The sequence below is a fragment of the Haemorhous mexicanus genome, chromosome 4, assembly GCF_027477595.1.
Source record: "Haemorhous mexicanus isolate bHaeMex1 chromosome 4, bHaeMex1.pri, whole genome shotgun sequence".
Taxonomy (NCBI): domain Eukaryota; kingdom Metazoa; phylum Chordata; class Aves; order Passeriformes; family Fringillidae; genus Haemorhous; species Haemorhous mexicanus.
This window is the reverse complement of record NC_082344.1, coordinates 69,006,509-69,023,959: the sequence shown is the minus strand read 5'-3', so window position 1 is coordinate 69,023,959 and position 17,451 is coordinate 69,006,509. Positions and strand designations below refer to the sequence as shown.

Genomic DNA, 17,451 nt, shown 5'->3' with positions numbered 1-17,451 from the left:
CTTATCTGCAAGTTTTCACATGAATACTGCTCAGCAATGTCTGGTGCTGTTCCCAATGCTAAGGATATAGAAGAAAACCTCTGCTGCCTGTAAACACAGCCTATGATTTCCATGTTTTGCACACTTGATGACTCTGAAAAATATTTTGGTTCTTTTACACTATATCTAAATGCACACTTCAGCAGTTACAGTGCATTTTATTTACTTTCCCTAGTGCCACTTCAGCCCACTAGCTGAGTCCAGACTCCACACTTGACCTTTACCTTTTCACCTTCCAAAAGATGCCACTTGTTCATGTTTTAGAACAGACACACGGAACCAGAACTGACTCCTACATCTTTCAGTACACATAAGTTAATGGAAGCATCTGCAGTGCCACAATTGCATGCATTTTTGGCCAGTTAAGCCTCTTGGCAGCAGTGCACAGAAAGCTAGCTGGAATGCAAACTGGGAACAGGTGAATAGTAGCTGGTCTGTGAGAGGGAAGCTGCTGACTACTGAAAGAGGGAATATCTGGCAGACCTTGCTGCCCATGTTGCCTCCTCTGTCTCTCCCACCATTACCTGTCCCTCCAGTAGCTCCCTGCTGAATGCAGTGACAGTTCCCTGTCCTAATTTACAAGCATTGGGCTACATCAACATCTCCTCATCTCTCAAAATTCCCACAAGGAGACTTTGATGCACTTTATGCTCTGTTCCCACCAGAAGGTGAGCTGTGGTTACCCATGTGCTGCCATAAGCCAGGGACATCAGCTAAGAAGGGCAAATGACAGCAGCTCCCGAGGCTTGCTTTGGGCTGGAATGACTGCAAAGCAACATGGATGACTCCAGCAGGTGAGACCTGACCAGAGCCTCAGCAGCTGGTGGTTTGCCAGACTGCCCATGTGCTGTCCCTTCAGGAACCTACCCAGCAGCAGAAGCAGACAAGACTGATGCATGTCCCTGAGTCACATCTGACTTGGGCCACCAGAAGAAACAAAAGCCCTGTGGCAGAGTTAGTGCCTGCTGCTGTACTGCTCCTCAACCTTCTCCCACTCGAGCTCCCTGCCTGCAAAGTGAGCAGGAGCTGTCAGAAGCGTGCGAGGTGTGACAGGGATGTGTCACACGACGGTGCACGCTCACCCACGTCCCTGCACCGCCCGCAGACCAAGCCAGCAGCGCAGGAGGGGCTCAGAGGAGCCCTTGGGCAAGGCAAGCACAGGCAGGACCACCTCAGCAAGGACTCCAGTGCAGGAGGAACACCAGCAGCTCTCACTGGTATCTGTTTTACCCGCTGGGGAACCAGAGCCTTAGCCTCTGCAGCACTAAGAGCTGCAGGACCATCATCTGACCACTTTCATCTCCTCGCCTTGTTTTTTTCTAGACTTGTCCCTGCAGGCAGGCTTTTCCTCACAGCTTTTCCCATACTTCAGCCATCCCACTGTCTTAAGCTGCTCTTATCTGAAGAGCAGCCATGAAAGGTTTAAAAGCCCTTCATTGTTCTTGGGTCTCAGCAATAACTAAGAGCAACACACAAAAATCTGAGATGTACTTCATGGGAAATGTCAACAGGAATTTACAAGCTATACAGGGATTCTCAAAAGCATCACAAGCAAAAGTAATGGCAGCTGGATATCATTTGTATTTCCTGGATGGTATCCATTATATTTACATGTATGAGATTCTACATCCTTTGACCATAGGCAATAAATCTCTGACCTTGCAAGAATCTGAGGCAACAGAAATCAAACATTATGCAAACAGCTGAAACCCACTGCAGTATTTTTTTGCCCTTGTATGGATTTCTTTTCCTCTGCAAAAAGGGGGAAAAAAGGAGATTCCAGCCTATATTTTAGCATTTCAGCCTTTAGGTTGTGCTCATCTATAAAGAACAGTTTTCTGTATTTTTAAACCTTCAAAGTCAACGTCAGACAAATAGGAACAATTCTTAGAGCTATAGAAAAGGAATTTCTTTTTCAGGTGTCTTCTATTTTTAGCCCTGTTATCTACTGATTGTCTTTAACATTTGCCTCTCTAACACTTTTAAGCAATAGTGAGGGAGGCGTCACCTGGTACCACCAGCCCAGCATCACACAGTACCTACCTAATCCAGGCAGATGAACAACAGTGCCTTGTAGAGAAATACATGAATGATGGAAATACCATCATACATACTGAAAACAGAGTCCACAAAAAACTATCAGCCATGCTTTTAATAAACTTATTTAAGACTTCATTCAGCCAGCCACCCATTTGTTTTGCACATTAAAATGTGCACATTGCAATTTAGTAGTCCTCCTAAATTAGACCTCTCAAACCCATCTGTCTTACTGGCACTCAAGTTTCTTAGATTACACTTCGGGGAGACTCAAGTTTGTCTGCTACCTCAGAATAGTGTCAGACCCAATTAGATAAGGAAAGTGCTGCCACGAGATCATGCCATTACAGGATCAAGCAGTTGTAATTCCCACTAGACGTGACATGGAGGCACACACGTACTCACACACGCTGCTCGTGGAGCCCCAGCAGTGGGTCAGGATGTGCAGCAGTAAAACTTTGGCCCTCACTGGCAGTGGAGCACCACAAAGCAAATTTGCACAGCACATCCAAAGCCATGGTGTGAGCCTGCAGACCTGCAACAGGTGTATTGGCTTTCGCCACCATTCACAGTACTCTTGTAAGGAATTTGTCAAGGACTGCAGAGTAGGTTAAAGAGAATTACATTCATTTAAACAAGGAAAAGCTGTGTAACAACAATAGGCTTGCACTGGGTTTACACACAGAGGGGAACAGGATGATAGTGATGATTTTTCACAAACTAACCATCCACCACCAGGTGGCTGGAGAGGATGCAGTTTGTTTCCCCCAGAAGTGGCTCCTGGGAGCTGCATGTCCCTCTCACGTGGGGCTCCAGGACCAAGGTGCAGCTCAGCTCTGTGCACATGAGCTACACGTTTATCGACTGACAACACCCCAGAGCAAGGCACTGCTTACAAATCAGCTCATGGCTTGAAACCGGCTTTAATTATCAGACTGTTTCCCCACATCAAAATGCTAAGCAAGAACATCGTGTCTCAGGACAGTTGCCAACAGGAAGGATCTTAAAAAAAAAAAAAAGTGTGGGGGAGACTACAATGCTTAAATAAGCCTAGAGAAGTTGAGCTGCAGCACAGCACTAAGCCAAGAGAGCACACTACTGGGCCTAGTGAGCTCTTTCTGCCTAATTTTAAACCTCCCTATAGACCTAGTTATTTTGTACGTATGTCAGATGAGGGGAGAAATGCGTTCAAGATTTTTTTTTTTTTAATACCACTGTGTGATGCCAAATTAAAGGAGAGGCAAGTCAAGTTGAATTATTTTAGCTAAATTAAAAACATGCATTGCTGTCACACACTGAGCACAAAGCCTAGGGATAGCAGACAGCCAGAATTAAGCAGCCTTTTCCTGCATCAACTTAAATGAGTGTGAAGCATTAATATTTGCAATACTGGATACCTGTGACTCTGGTTTTATTGTCTATTGTACCTCAATATCCAAATATCAAGTATCCAGTTTAAGTAGCCTGACAAATGCTGTAGGCACTACACATTCCACATGCACAAGGCACTGAAAGAAACAACAGCAATTTACAGCACAGTTCTAAAAGCTCATCAGAGTTAAAGCAACTCTGTCTCCAGTTCAGCACCTAAACAATTACTTGCTCCTTCATAGTAGTAGGAAGTTTTAAGCTCTGATCAGGAAACTATCAGAAAGAGATATTTAGTGCTATGTGTTACTTTCATTTTTGCTTCTGCTATTACTTCCTCGGCACATGCACCTACCAAAGCCTCGTGGCCATCTTAGAGGGAGCAGCTAATGACGGCAGCTTGAGCATGCACAAATGAATTGATTTTATTGGGGAAGGAAGTGGTGGGTGTTGCTTTTACCAACAAGTGCAGATACTTGAGATGTGTTCCAGTGAGACAGCTGAGGTGCCCTGGGACAACAGCAGGGTGCCTGTTCCAGCCAGCTGAAGGCTGGTTCAGACCCCAAGTGAGAACAACAAAGGAAGAGAAGAAAAGAAATCACACTGAAGTAATTAAGAATGCATGTCCCCAAATGTCTTGCTGTATGTCTCCAACTCCCTCATTTAAACCTTGTAATTAGAGGTGAATGGAAGACAGTGAGGTATATGTATAAACAAATTTAGGGGAAGGATTAAATGCACTGACTGTAATTAAAGATGGTCACTTGCAAGGCTGCAATGGGTACTTTTACTTTCAGATGAATTAAAAGCTGAATAACACTTATTTCTGCCACCCCCCCCCAAACCAAAAAAAGAAAAAATCTGGCATCAAGGGACAATGGAGACTTGCAGATATCTGACAGTCCTGCCTCCACGTTTGGATAGAGCTTGCCACAACACCAGTAGTGCCTTGTTTATAATTTAATTTCCAACCTATTTCCCTTTCCACTGAACAGTATAAAACTAGTTGTCACTGAGCCAGATAAGGTGCAATTGAGCAGAATCTGAAAATGATCCATCTGGGGATGATAAGGTATTGAACATCTTTCAAAACTCTCCCTCCTTCTTTCTTCCCTGCAAAACCCAGCTCAGATTTCTTAAGTGCAGTGTCCTGAGGTTATCTGGCAATGAAAGGAAGCGCCAGAAGTTTGGACTCACTTGCCATGTGAGTATGTAAAGTCAGGCAGTGGGAACCAAGACACCCAACAGTCTATTTAAAACACCTCTGAGCACCTACACCCAATAACTGCTTCTAGCAAACACACACAACAAGCTCCCAAATTTCCCTAGCAGAAATTATTTGCTCCACCCATGTTGTTCATTGCAGCAGTCAACACAACAGCACTTACCAATCGGGATTAAGTCAGCTTTCTTGGGGAATTACAGGGTTTGCTACCTTTATGTTTTGTAAATACCAGCTAATGTGCTATGTAAGACACAGAGTGTCTGTGCAGCTGGTATTTGCAAACACTGATGGTATTCCTAACTTCAATAGGAGCTGCTAAGTCCTGGCAGCAATTACATGCCAGGCAGGCCCCTTATTTAGCACCTTATATCTTCATTTAGTTACCCAAATTAAACCATCAAGGAAAGAAAAGCAGATAAATCTGTTAGGCATCAATCCCAAGGAAGCAGCTGGGAGAAGAGGACTCACCACTACTACTTCAACCTTATACAGGCGTTGTACCACCTTCAGATGTAGTCTTTGACTGTTACACAAATCTGCTTTGTTGCAATAAGGTAGAACCTAATAAAAGCTTTCTGCATGTAGGGCATGTAGCCTGCAACCAGAGTTATTAGTTTTTCAAGTTAGAAGCATTGCAACATGACCTCATGTACATACATCCAAGCCCACACCTCTGCTGTGTCGGCTGTGCCAATCTCCACGCACTACAAAATTAGTCACACTAATTTGTGTAGAAAAAAGCTTGTGTAACATAAACTAGCATTAAACAATAATATTAGCCAACTGACATCCTTTGACAAGTCCTGCCACTCTGCTGTAGCCTAGAAGGATGTGTACATAGCTCAGCATACGTATTTAATCTCAAAAGACAGCACTCTATCAAAGTCCCAAAACAACTCTCTCCTTCCAAACATAGGGAGGGGTGGGTAGAAGGAATATCTTATCCATTCTTGGGGATTGCACAGGTCTCTAGGACAAAAGGAATCAGTTTTTGACTGGATCCCATGCACAAGGAAGGGGATGGGGAGAAGTTGTTTTAGGTTTTATTTTTCTAAAAAAGGCCCAAATGAAACTTCTGTGAAGGAACAGCATTATGCTTTTTCACATTTATGATCTGCTGTCTAAATGCTCATGCTCAGTACAGTTTCTGGAACCTTTTCTGCATCCTCTGCAGCTGCCTGGATGTGATGCACGGTTCAGCCTATAGGCAGGCACAGCTCCTACTGAAATTCCCTGGGCATGAGGCAGAGTTGGGCCCACAGTCTGCCAGTGTACCAAGGGGAAAAAACACAGATTAAAAACTACTTGACCTGCAAAGGAATTCTGTGCAGTAAATCCAAGCACAAGTGTCTGCTGACAGAGACCACGAGGGAAAAGGAGCATGAGCTACACCAGGGAAGTACACACCGTTCCATTCAGAAAGAGACATTTTGAATTTGAGACCAGGCCATGGTATATCCAATACCCAAGTGAGGTAGTCACTCCAGGGAAAGGAGTGCTAAAAATAGAGCCAGGGAGAGGACAAGCAACTCACAGAACACAGCCACCTCCTCCAGCTGAGGTTGATTCCTTTTTGTCTACTCCAAGCAGGGACACTGGGATGTGAATGCTTGTGACATAGTTGGGAGAAAGCAAGCCAGCCTCCTGCAGACCTGGTGTGAATCCTGAGTGCAGAGCCAACCTTGCCTTAAAGAGCTGGAGCTGCACTGCTGACTTTCAGGCACATTTGCTACTTCTTCAAACAACAGCAGGTACCACTTCTGTATATTGGTCTGTGGGCTTCCACAGACCTGACTGGCTGGGATTCAGCCAAGGATTCCCACCGCATTATGTAAGACTCATTTCAGAGGCCAGCTTCTTAAAATCCATTAGCTGCCTAAATACCTTTAAAAAAAACAAAAATCAAATTCCAGCTCACTTGTCCAGATGTAGCTCAGCAAGCTTAAAAAACCCCTCTTTTTCAAAATACAACTTATTTTTAATACAACTAATACAACTAATTCAACTTATTTTTTTTCTCCTCCAAGCAGTAGAGCAGTCACCATCAGGCCTCTCTTGCCCTATATGAAGGGAATCAGCACCTAACTGTCCTGAAAGTACCAGAAAGTCTGGCCCATCCATCTCTACTTGATACAAGTCCAGCCCACTCTCTCTGCCATGCTGGATGAGAACTAGCCAGGTCAATTAGCAGATGCTGAAAACATAAACCACCTTCTACATAGTCCATTAGAAGCTGACACACAATGGACTTATGTTTGAAGAGAGGGATTAACAAATTCAAGTGGAAAAAAATGCATGCACTTGGTTTCTCACCCATCTGCTCCCTGCTGGCTGCTTGGCTGGCCAGGAAGCACAGAGCTTTCTGGAGCCCAGACCCAGGACTCCACTCATGCTCCACTGTCCAAAGCTGACTTCAGCAGGAAAAAGGACATAATAATTGAGTCCAAACTGTATTTTAGTCCCATCTTTCATCACAAAATAGCAGCTTTGCCCAAAGCATGAGTATGCATACATCTCTGATACCTGTAATATAACTTCCTGAGCAGATTAATTTTCAAGCTTTGTCTGCTTAATGCACTCCTCCTTTCCAAACCAGCAGTGAAGGTAGGAAGACACATTTGTTGGGAGTGCATCATCAGGTGAGCTGTTCTGTGCACTGAAAAGACAACAGTTCAGTGCCTAAGTATCCACAGCAGCTATTGCAGCAGGTACTGCAGGACAAGTCACAGGTCCAGACACTTGCTGACTGCCCAGAGATGGGGCAACAGTGAGGAAAGAACAGCGTTTAAGTACAAAGCTTTGAACCTTCCAATTTCTTTAATTCCACAGATCTGTCAGACTCAGAAGCATGGGTCGCTTCAGCAAAAGCACAGGATTAAATCTCAGTTCTGCAGGTCCAGTTCTTTATAGACTTTGCTAAACAAGCTCTGCAAAAAAAAATATTACAGAGATTTTTAACACCTGGTAAGAGGGGCTTTAGGCTGACATTCAGCCTTGCACTGGCTGAGACAACACCAGTTACCTGCTCACTACAGCTGGAGCCCTCAGAGAAGAAGTCATAGCTGGAGGGGAGCAGATGCCCAAACCAGGGAGGCTTTCAGCTCACAAAAGTCAAATCACACTCCTAAGACATTACCATTCTTAAGGAGTGCAAAGGTATGTTTATTGCAATTCACTGGGATTGTAATAAACCATTTCACACCAACCAGATGGTATAAAAAAAAGTTCTTTTCTTGACAAGAAAACCAGAAGAAAGACTACAGAGGTTAGATTCTGCTAGCAAGACAACGTGGTTCCCACCACTAACACAGCAGTCACATTATCTGAATGGTTTATGTACAATCTGGACAGATCCTAGAAATGGCAGCAAGTTTTATAGACCCATTATAACAATGAGATCTTTCCCAGGTCAGTAAGACCCATCCAGCACAGCACTTTCCAGGAAACAGCAGCCAAAACTGGATGCTTAGGAAAAACATTAAACTGACAGAGAAGTGAACTGTAACTGCTCTGAACTGTAAATTAACACTGTAAATTAACACTGTCACTCAAAGAAGCCATCCCACCCTCTCCCCGTGACACATCAGGGTGTGCCTGTGACAGTGAGCTGGCTCAGGAAGGTGACCTGGCCAAAGGAGGAAGCTTCTCCCCTCCTGCTGTGCTAGCAGGAAGCAGGACCCAGAAGCACCAGTGTGCAGCCAGGGCTGGGTTAAATTCCTGATGGAAGCACAGCAGTGGGACACTGGGTGATCCTTCCCTGGAAGGACTTTACCTCCAGCACCAGTTCAGGGGTTTCCTCGGTTATTGGTGGCACCACAGCCACTCAGCATGATGGATCAATGCAGTTACAGCTTTATGCTGCATAACACTGCTAACCACAACGGTAATTTGTGATTTTGAAAAGGCAGCCCATAATAAAAATAAACATAAAGCATTGTTTTGGTATGCTATTATTTCAATGACCTTTCAGTTCTGTTTCAAAACTTCCAAGTGTATCACCAACTAGCAATTACATGCTTTCCATTAACCCTACAGTTTACTAACACGAAGAGCCACAGAGAAGATTTCAGGACATCCATCTAGGCATTCTCTCTGCTTATATAAACGTCAAACACCAAGCAGCTCTGATACATGAAACTGATGTACCAATGAATGTAACTGTGCTCTTGAATGTGCAATTCCTCCATGATAAAACCACCTATCAGGACTTAACTTCAGAGGCACCTGCTCTGTTTTCTGTTTTTTTAATGTTGTACATAATAACGCTCCCATCAAAATACATACAGCTCACCAAAGCCTGTGCTTCTGTAGAGATACCCATTCATGCACATGATGATGCAAAACAGAAACTTTGTTCTGGCAAGATTTTAGCTTTAAGGACTGCACAAAACTTGCATCAGTATTACCTTCTGTGCACACGGGAACACTTTCAGTCTCCCCCAGTCAGCACTCTACACAACACACACATTAAGCTCCTTTGGGAAGAAATAAAGGTTTGGGGGTTTTTCCATCTTTAAGGTTCTGCAAGTCACTGTGTCTCGTGTATTCCCCATTCTCTTCTTGCACTTCTAAAAGTTCAGGGCTGTCTCACTCATTTGATCCAGGCCAACTCCACAGCAGTCTCAGCTTGAACAGCAATGCCTGGTTTTTACCTACATCTGGCTCAGCACACCAGCTTTTGTCAAATCTAAGTCTGGGGACCTGGGACCTAGATCAAGCCATACCAGGGTCACACAGCACTTCTTCAGCTCATATGGTGCCAGTCTGGGGACAGCAGCACGTGGCTTGCTGATTTTGAGGTACACCTATTCATTTCCTCACTAATTCTTAAAAGCTGTTCTTTAAAATCATCAAGTTTCACGAGCTTTTTCTGAAGACTTTACCAGGGAAAGGGCAAGACCCTGAACCCCTCCTGCAGCAGAGCTCCTCATGGCCAGGCAGGACTGAATGAAACCAAAGAAGTCCTGATGGATTGATCCCAGCATCCTCTCTCAGGGATCCATGTGCTTTGACAGGAGGTGTCTCTTCCCTGCACAGCCCTGCAGAAGCCGGGGTGAAGACCACAGGTGAACAGCCAAGGGCAGGTTCTCCCTGCCTTCACAGAGCAGTGTGGAGATCTCAGCACAGTCTTCAGGACCATACACCTTGGCTTTTACCTTCTAATGCAGAACTAGTAAAAACTGATGCAAATAAATGAGATTATGCTGTGTCTTCTAAAGAAGCTTAAGTCTCTCGTGAATTCTTGGGTGTTTTTTTACACTATGAAAGCTGAATTCCTCTATAAAGCTGTCAGGTCGATTTAAAAATTTCCTTGCAAAAAGTCATGATTACTAATTTACTTACTATTTATATTGCTCTGTGAAAGCCTACAGACCTAATGGTCTGGCTGGAAACAACAAAAAATACCTACATGAATATACACGTTTGTCATTTGGAACTAGTTACATCCAAGTGCCACTCTGACTAACCTGTCTGTAATTACTAAAATATCTTCTAGGACCTCAGCTGTCCCTAGGATAGAAGATTTCTTGCCTTCCTGCTTTTTATTTAGGGGTTTTCCTGTTTCATGGCTCCAAGATGCATACCTTAAATGCACAGGACCAAAACAAGACTGCCATTAGAGGGATGAGTCCTTACAGAGTTTCCCTGTAACAAACCCACACTAAAGTTCTGAGCAGGGTATTGTAGGGAGGCATAAAGCAGAGAAAAAGAAATTTCATGTATGAATCACCAAGAAACACTTTACCATAAATGTAATCTGAATTCTATCATATAATGAAATATTTTTTCTTGCAATTACATTTCTGCTTTCATCTTCCCCTGAGCACCCCCTCAAGAGCACACAGAAGAGACCCAGCAGTACAAAACACAAAATAAAGTGGTAATGCCAAATGGCCAAGCCAGCACACACAGAGGTCAACCACTGCCATTCCCATTGACATTGAAACCAGAGATAAAACCTCTGATGTGCAACAGCAGTGCAGAACCCAAAACAGCAGCATGTACATGAATGGCTGCCACGGCTTTCCAGTTACCAGCATCTCTGGCCACCCTGACACAGGACAGGAGGGCTGTGTACATGAGGAAGCCATTTCCCGGCCCTGCAGCACGCAGGGCAGCCCTCAGACACCACGTGAGGGACTGGGCACGGAGGAGGACACGCGGCCATTCCTCTCCTCCTCCTCAACAGGCTCCTGTGAGATAACCCAGTGTGCCTTGCCAGAGTAGCATCATGGCAGTGCTGAGTCAAAGGCACTGGTCCTGGAAAGGAGACACCTCCAAAATCAACATCCAGGGCTTCCCAGCTGGCAGGGCAGGGCTGCACCGCAGGGGGAAGGCAGGCTCTGCTGCAGGGACATACACGGCTGTGAATCTTCCATTAAAGCATGCAAGACACTTCATAGATCTTAATGTAATTTTAGTTAAACACAGTGAAAACCACTATGATCGGTATTATCTGCTCATACACCCACAGTGCTGGAGGAGGGGGTTGTTAAAAAGAAGAAAATAGAAATTGCAGGAGTCCTTCACACCAATACATCAGGCAGCTAGAACTGTACACGCCTCATCTGCTTTTGTGAGCACCCATTTGCACATACAAGGATCTTGCACTAATTTGCAGGTTCTCACCAGGAAGAATAAAAATCTGGCTTCAAGTATAGTTTAACTGCAGGAGGCACAGCAAGCAGCAGCAGTTAGAAACATTAGTTGTATAATCACAAGACATACTGTGCAGTTTACCTATTTTGACCTTGAGATGGCAAATGAAGAAAAGGTAGCAAGGCAAGTACTATATGGTCCATCTACTACAAAGATACAACACAGAACTGAAAGTGAGATCAGCGATTGAACAATTAATAGATTCTCCTTCTGGCCCTGCATCTGCTGCAAATGCTGCTGTGCCTCATTTACTGTGCTGCTTAAACACGTTAAGGCAGAGCAAAAGGAAGAATAGGAAAATAACTGAAGGAAAAAGAAAAGGAATATGCAGATGAAAGTAAATTCTTAATGATGAAGCAGGAGGAGAGGAAGAAACTGAACAGAATAAGAAAGAATCATAGTTGGAGCAATTTTTTTTTTCTTTTAAAGAAGCGTGACTGAAGGACGGAATTTTACATGTAGTTATTTTCCTGAAGACTCTGTCAGCAGAACTTCTGCCCTGTCGATGTCACTGCCTTAGCCAGTGCACTGCATTCTACTGCCCAGGCCTGTGTTTGTGAGCTTGAGCCTTCTCCAGTTCCTCTCATCTCTAGGATGACCACGTGGCTATTAGGCAGAGCTACAGTTTACTCATATTACAATTAAACTACAGGAAAGCATGTAAGCATGCAAGGGAAGTGATGGTCTAGCTGCTACATAACTGCAGCCACAGTTAAAACACACAAAAAACCCCCACGAGCTCAATCTTGTTGTGCCATTAACCACATTTCACCTATTTAGGAGCATGCAAACAGGTTTAAATCATATCCACACACACCCTCAGCGCTTCCTCTGGATGCGTGAAGCCCGAAAAACCACAAGAACACACAAAAAAAGAACAAAAACCACCCGAAAGGGCATTTATCCTGCTGCCTGAACGGTGAGAGAAAGGCAGCGACCCTGCAGTGAAGGTGCCACGGAGGGCAGTGAGTGGCAGAGCCAGCACGGCCTCGGTGTCTCTGTGTCCCCTCAGACAGGCAGAGCCAGCAGGGCCGCAGTGTCCCTCTGTGTCTCCTCAGACACGGCCACGGTGTCCCTCTGTGTCCCCTCAGACAGGCAGAGCCAGCACGGCCACGGTGTCTCTCCGTGTCCCCTCAGACACGGCCGCGGTGTCTCTCAGTGTCCCCTCAGACAGGCAGAGCCAGGAGGGCCGCGGTGTCTCTGTGTCCCCTCAGACAGGCAGAGCCAGCACGGCCGCGGTGTCTCTCTGTGTCCCTCAGACAGGCAGAACCACCACGGCCGCGGTGTCTCTGTGTCCCCTCAGACAGGCAGAGCCAGCAGGGCCACGGTGTCCCTCTGTGTCACCTCAGACAGGCAGAACCAGCACGGCCGCGATGTCTCTATGTCCCCTCAGACAGGCAGAGCCAGCAGGGCCGCGGTGTCTCTGTGTCCCCTCAGACAGGCAGAGCCAGCACGGCCGCGGTGTCTCTCTGCGTCCCCTCGGACAGGCAGAGCCAGCAGGGCCGCGGTGTCTCTCTGTGTCCCTCAGACAGGCAGAGCCAGCACGGCCGCGGTGTCTCTCTGTGCCCCTCGGACAGAGCCAGCACGGCCGCAGTGCCTCTCTGTGCCCCTCGGGGCGATGCTCCCGGAGCCCTCCCGCAGCCCAGGGCCCAGCTGCACACACACCCCGGCACGGTACAACACCCGCTGAATGAACACTGCCTCCGGAACGGGGCAAAGCCGAGCGCCGCACCGCGCGGGGCTCTAAGCTCTGTCCTGGCTAAGCCCGGCTTTTCCCGGCGCTGCACTGGCCGGAGCAGGCTCGGCTCAGGAGGTGCCCGCTCCTGTCCCAGCTCAGCTCAGCTCTCCGGACAGGACACGCACCCCCAAGGAAACGGACGGAGGGGCAAAACGGATCTCTAGGTACTTACATGCGAGATGAAAATTAACTGCACTTTAGGCATACTTTAAAAGAAACATAAAATAACCCTGTGTGACACAACGTTCCCAAAAATCATTCACCTTAATCACAAAAATACTTTGTACTTACAGCATTTAACACCTCTAGCAAACAGTTTATGCAATCAGATTCTTTGTTAGTAACAATTCGGTTAACCAGTTACAGCATTAATCAGTCCGAGGCTAACTATTAGGGATGTTTCAAAAAGAGCATACCAGACAACAGGGGAAAAAAAAGCGCCAAATAATACTATATTAGATTTTAGTTGATAAAAAAACCAAAACCAACTTAATAAATTATTCAGTGCAGAATCAAAACAACTTCAACAAAATGTTCTTCAATAAACACAGTAATTCAAATGTCAGCCATACATCTTTTAATTAGCTTTTTTTCAAGACTTACCTATGTTTTTCTAGTTCGTTGTGTGATGACCTATTAAAAAGAGAAAAGAAATATTAGAGAAAGGATAAATAAACCAAGATTTATAATATTCAAAAGACAATACTTGCTTAAGTCGCAAAAGAGTTCTCTCAAATAGGTATTTAACACAGATTATGAAACAGCTTTTCTTCTAAATTGGTTCGCTTTTAGATTCTTCAGGGTATCAGCTTAATTTCCATGAGTAAACTGTAGGTTTGGGGGGAATTATAATATATTTGCATTTATTAGTGTTCTATACATTCAAAGACAGAAATGAACATTAAAAACTGAGCAGGTTAGTAATAAAAACAGCCCACGAGATTTTTATCAGTGAAGAAAAATTATGAGGGGGCAGAGAGTGTTCGAAGATCTAAATGGTAATAGGCAAGAGCAAAAAGCACCCCAAAAGCCAGCTTTCAAGCCCATGGAAAAGCAGAAAGAAAAATCAGCAGCTAATCAGTGCTGTTGTTGTTGACATCTTAATGGCAACAAAAGAGGAATCCTCTTAATTCTTCTCAGTCTACAAAGAGAAAATAAAACCCAAAAAATCATAGTCCCTGTACTGACCACAGCAGCATGTTATCCTTTTCCAATCTACTTGGATTAAAGATTTTTTTTTCTTCTCCAACTGATGCCTCGGTTTCTTTGCCATTAGGAGGCAGCCCTAAATTCTTGGAGGATTTTTTTTTAACGGATTCAGCTAAAAATATTCATTTTATTTATTTACACAGCTCAGATTAAAAACATTCCTAAAATGAAGTTACTGTCACCGCCTCAGAACCAGCAATTTTCCATATTTTCAGTTTTGTCCCACTGAAAACATGCCCAGCACGTCAGGATCAAAAGATGCAGAGGCAGTGGCAGCTTTTAGGGCTGGCAGATTATGTCAGAGCAGCTCTGCTGGAGCCTGCTGCAACCCCAGCCTGCAGCTGGGCACGGGGTGCAGAGTGAGGTGCCTTTGTGCAGGGCAAGTGCATGGTCCCTCTGGGGAGCAGAGCCATCCCAGGGGGATTCAGGAGCCCTCCTGCACAATTCTGCCCAGTGCCGAGCTGTCCTGCTCTCCCTGCACACCCTGAGCTGCTGGATGCTGTGCCTGGGTGTGACCGATGGCAGAACATCACTCCGGCCATGGAGAGGGAAATAGAAAGCACAGCTCACACAAGAAACATCCAGTGGACAAACCCAGGAGCAGCTGATCTCAGGCCAGTGTAGCTCCTGATCCTGCAAGGAACCAAGTGAACTGCCCCTCTGCAAGTAAAACCGAAATGCTACAAGGTCCAGCACTGATGCTAATCCACTCTCACCAGAAAGCATCTCAGTGTTGGTACCAAGACATAATTATGTCAACCATTACCTGCCATCTTTTTCTCAAAAGCCTATGAATTCCTTATGTATTTTTGTTGCATCAAGCGAGCCATGATCAAGTAACGTGTGTATTTCTACAATGCCATTTAAGTGCTCCTGACCAATGCAGCAACACTACAAGTGTTAAACACATTTTCTATTCTACATTAATAGGCAAGGTGGGCTTGGTCATTTGGCTTTCTTAAGCTGATTTTGGTTTTATATTCTACTCCTACTCTCTACACAGAGATCAGACTTTTCTCCACTATCATTTCTCCACACCAATGCTCACAAAAGTTGACAAAGACCATGCTAAATCCACCAGTGTTTATGAAAACACATGGAGAACAGAAGTTCAGTAGGGGAACCATTGTCCCCGAACACCCTCAACAGGCCCGTCAAAGGCACTGTTTGTAGGGAACTTTGGAACCAGAGAGGAAATACAGGCTGGCCTGGACTCATCCCTATGACATGAACTCCTTGACATTTCTGGCCGTTAGACAGAAAGGTGAACACAATCACTCCAACTGGCCCATTCTGAGCTGCCAGCTCCCAGCAGCTCTGGCGAGCACACACGGGGACAGCACGGGAACCACTGGCCAAGATATTCAGCCTGCACTTTGCTGGGCTGAGAGAAGATGCCACGAGCAGGTGGCAGTCCTGCACACAGCACACCTACAGGACACCTGTGGCACATGGAGGGGACCCTGGTGTTCTCCTGAGGTATGTCCTGCCAGGGCAGCTCTGGAGCACACAGCCATGGGTGTGCCAGCTGCCAAAGCCAGCAGCAGTGACCATGTGCCTCTTGGCAGAGCTCCTGGGGGCACAAAAGCCTCAGCGACACCTGCAGTGTGCAAACGTGGGCACCAGCCACACATTTTGGGCAGTGTCAGGGGCCAACTAATGCCCCTGCTATCAGACCCTAGGCAGGAACCAAACCCAAGAGTCCATTTACCTGAGAATTGCTCCATCTACAGAGCAACTTGAACAACCTATTACAAAGCATGACAGGGATTTCTTTGGTTGGGTTTGCTTTCAGAAGACATGAACCTCTCTTGAAATACTGGTTTTTATTTCCTTCACTGTCTACAGCATAGTATATTGCAAGAATATCCATCTCCTGCTGTTTATGCAACCTAAAGTGAGGGGAAAAAACATAAGAACTGGTCTCCACATAATCCAGAACCCTGTTTCAAAATGGAGTCTTTTACTACTTCAGTAAAGATAAGATGTAGGTCACAACTAATAAGATATATGTATATATGTATTTATAAGAGAGAGACAGATATATGACTGTGGTTTGCAGGCAAATGGTCTGTGGAGCCTTTCAAAAACAGCTTCAAGAGAAGGAAGACTTCTGGTGTTTAACTTAGGTTCACTCCAATGAGTTTGTATCTCCACAAAAAGCTTGGGGAAGTTTGGGGGTAGCAGTGAGAAAAAAAAAAAAGTAAAAAGGTTCAGATAAAAATAAAGGGAAAAAGCCAACAACCAAAAAATCTGCAAAATCATAGATTTTGGGACAATGAATGATGGTGCTTAGACTACACTGTTGATCTGAGACAGCTCTACTATCCCTTTAGCAAATGCCAAGCAGTTCACAGATTATAAATTTTATTTGTGAAGAAATTGTCAAAAGAAGATTTGAAAGAACAAGGAGGAACCAAGCAAATGCAGCCATTGGTCTGCAAGATGCTGTGCTACTTCTCACAGCACACCCCCAGAGCCATCCCCGTCCACCACCTTCCTTTCCCCAAATGAGAATTCTAGGTATTGGATTTCAGCTTTTGGTTGATTCAACATTCAGCAGACACACCTAAGAAATTTGGATAGGTGCTAACTGAGATGGCAAGACTAACACAGAAAAGGCAAGGGCCCCTTCACCTCCACTGCTGCCAGTTTATGGGTGAGCCAGCAGGATCCAGTCACATGCAGGCTAGGCTGAGGTTTCACTGCATGCAGAATGCACGGCCTGCTTCAGTATTCAGACAGCTTCCCTACTCCTCCATCCATCCATCTACCCCACCAGAGGGGCATCTGCTCAGCAGGAAGGCAGCAGCTCCTGACACAAGCAGGGATGTATGGCAATGCTGCTGTTTATTGCCCTGTGTTAATGGGAGCAGGTCTAGACCATGACTCACCAATACACTTCCAGTTGCCAACGCACTTTAAAGCACTGTAGGGAGCAAAGCAGGGTACTTAACCAAGTTCTTGAAACAGTGGCAGCACCTTACCAGTGCCAGGGCTTTCTGGTGCAGGCAGGACTGCCAGGGTGTGCTACACCCATGTGCTGGATACAACTCCACCTCAGGTCATGCAGCCATGTGAATTACACTGCAAGCACTTCACCTTTTGTCCAGGCCAAAAAAGTAAGAACAAACAGAACAGGAAGCCTTACAAGGTGCTACAACTTAAGTGACTG

General features: G+C 45.3%; 1 protein-coding gene across 3 annotated transcripts in view; it reads right to left on the bottom strand.

Moving 5' to 3' along the window:
• The window catches only part of MXD4 (MAX dimerization protein 4), a 39,338-nt gene that overhangs the window by 15,522 nt on the left and 6,365 nt on the right, over positions 1 to 17,451 (bottom strand). For all 3 annotated transcript variants that reach the window (XM_059845316.1, XM_059845317.1, XM_059845318.1), the window contains exon 3: positions 13,671 to 13,700. In XM_059845316.1, the coding sequence (XP_059701299.1) occupies positions 13,671 to 13,700 (30 nt within the window). The remainder of the gene's footprint in view (positions 1 to 13,670; positions 13,701 to 17,451) is intronic.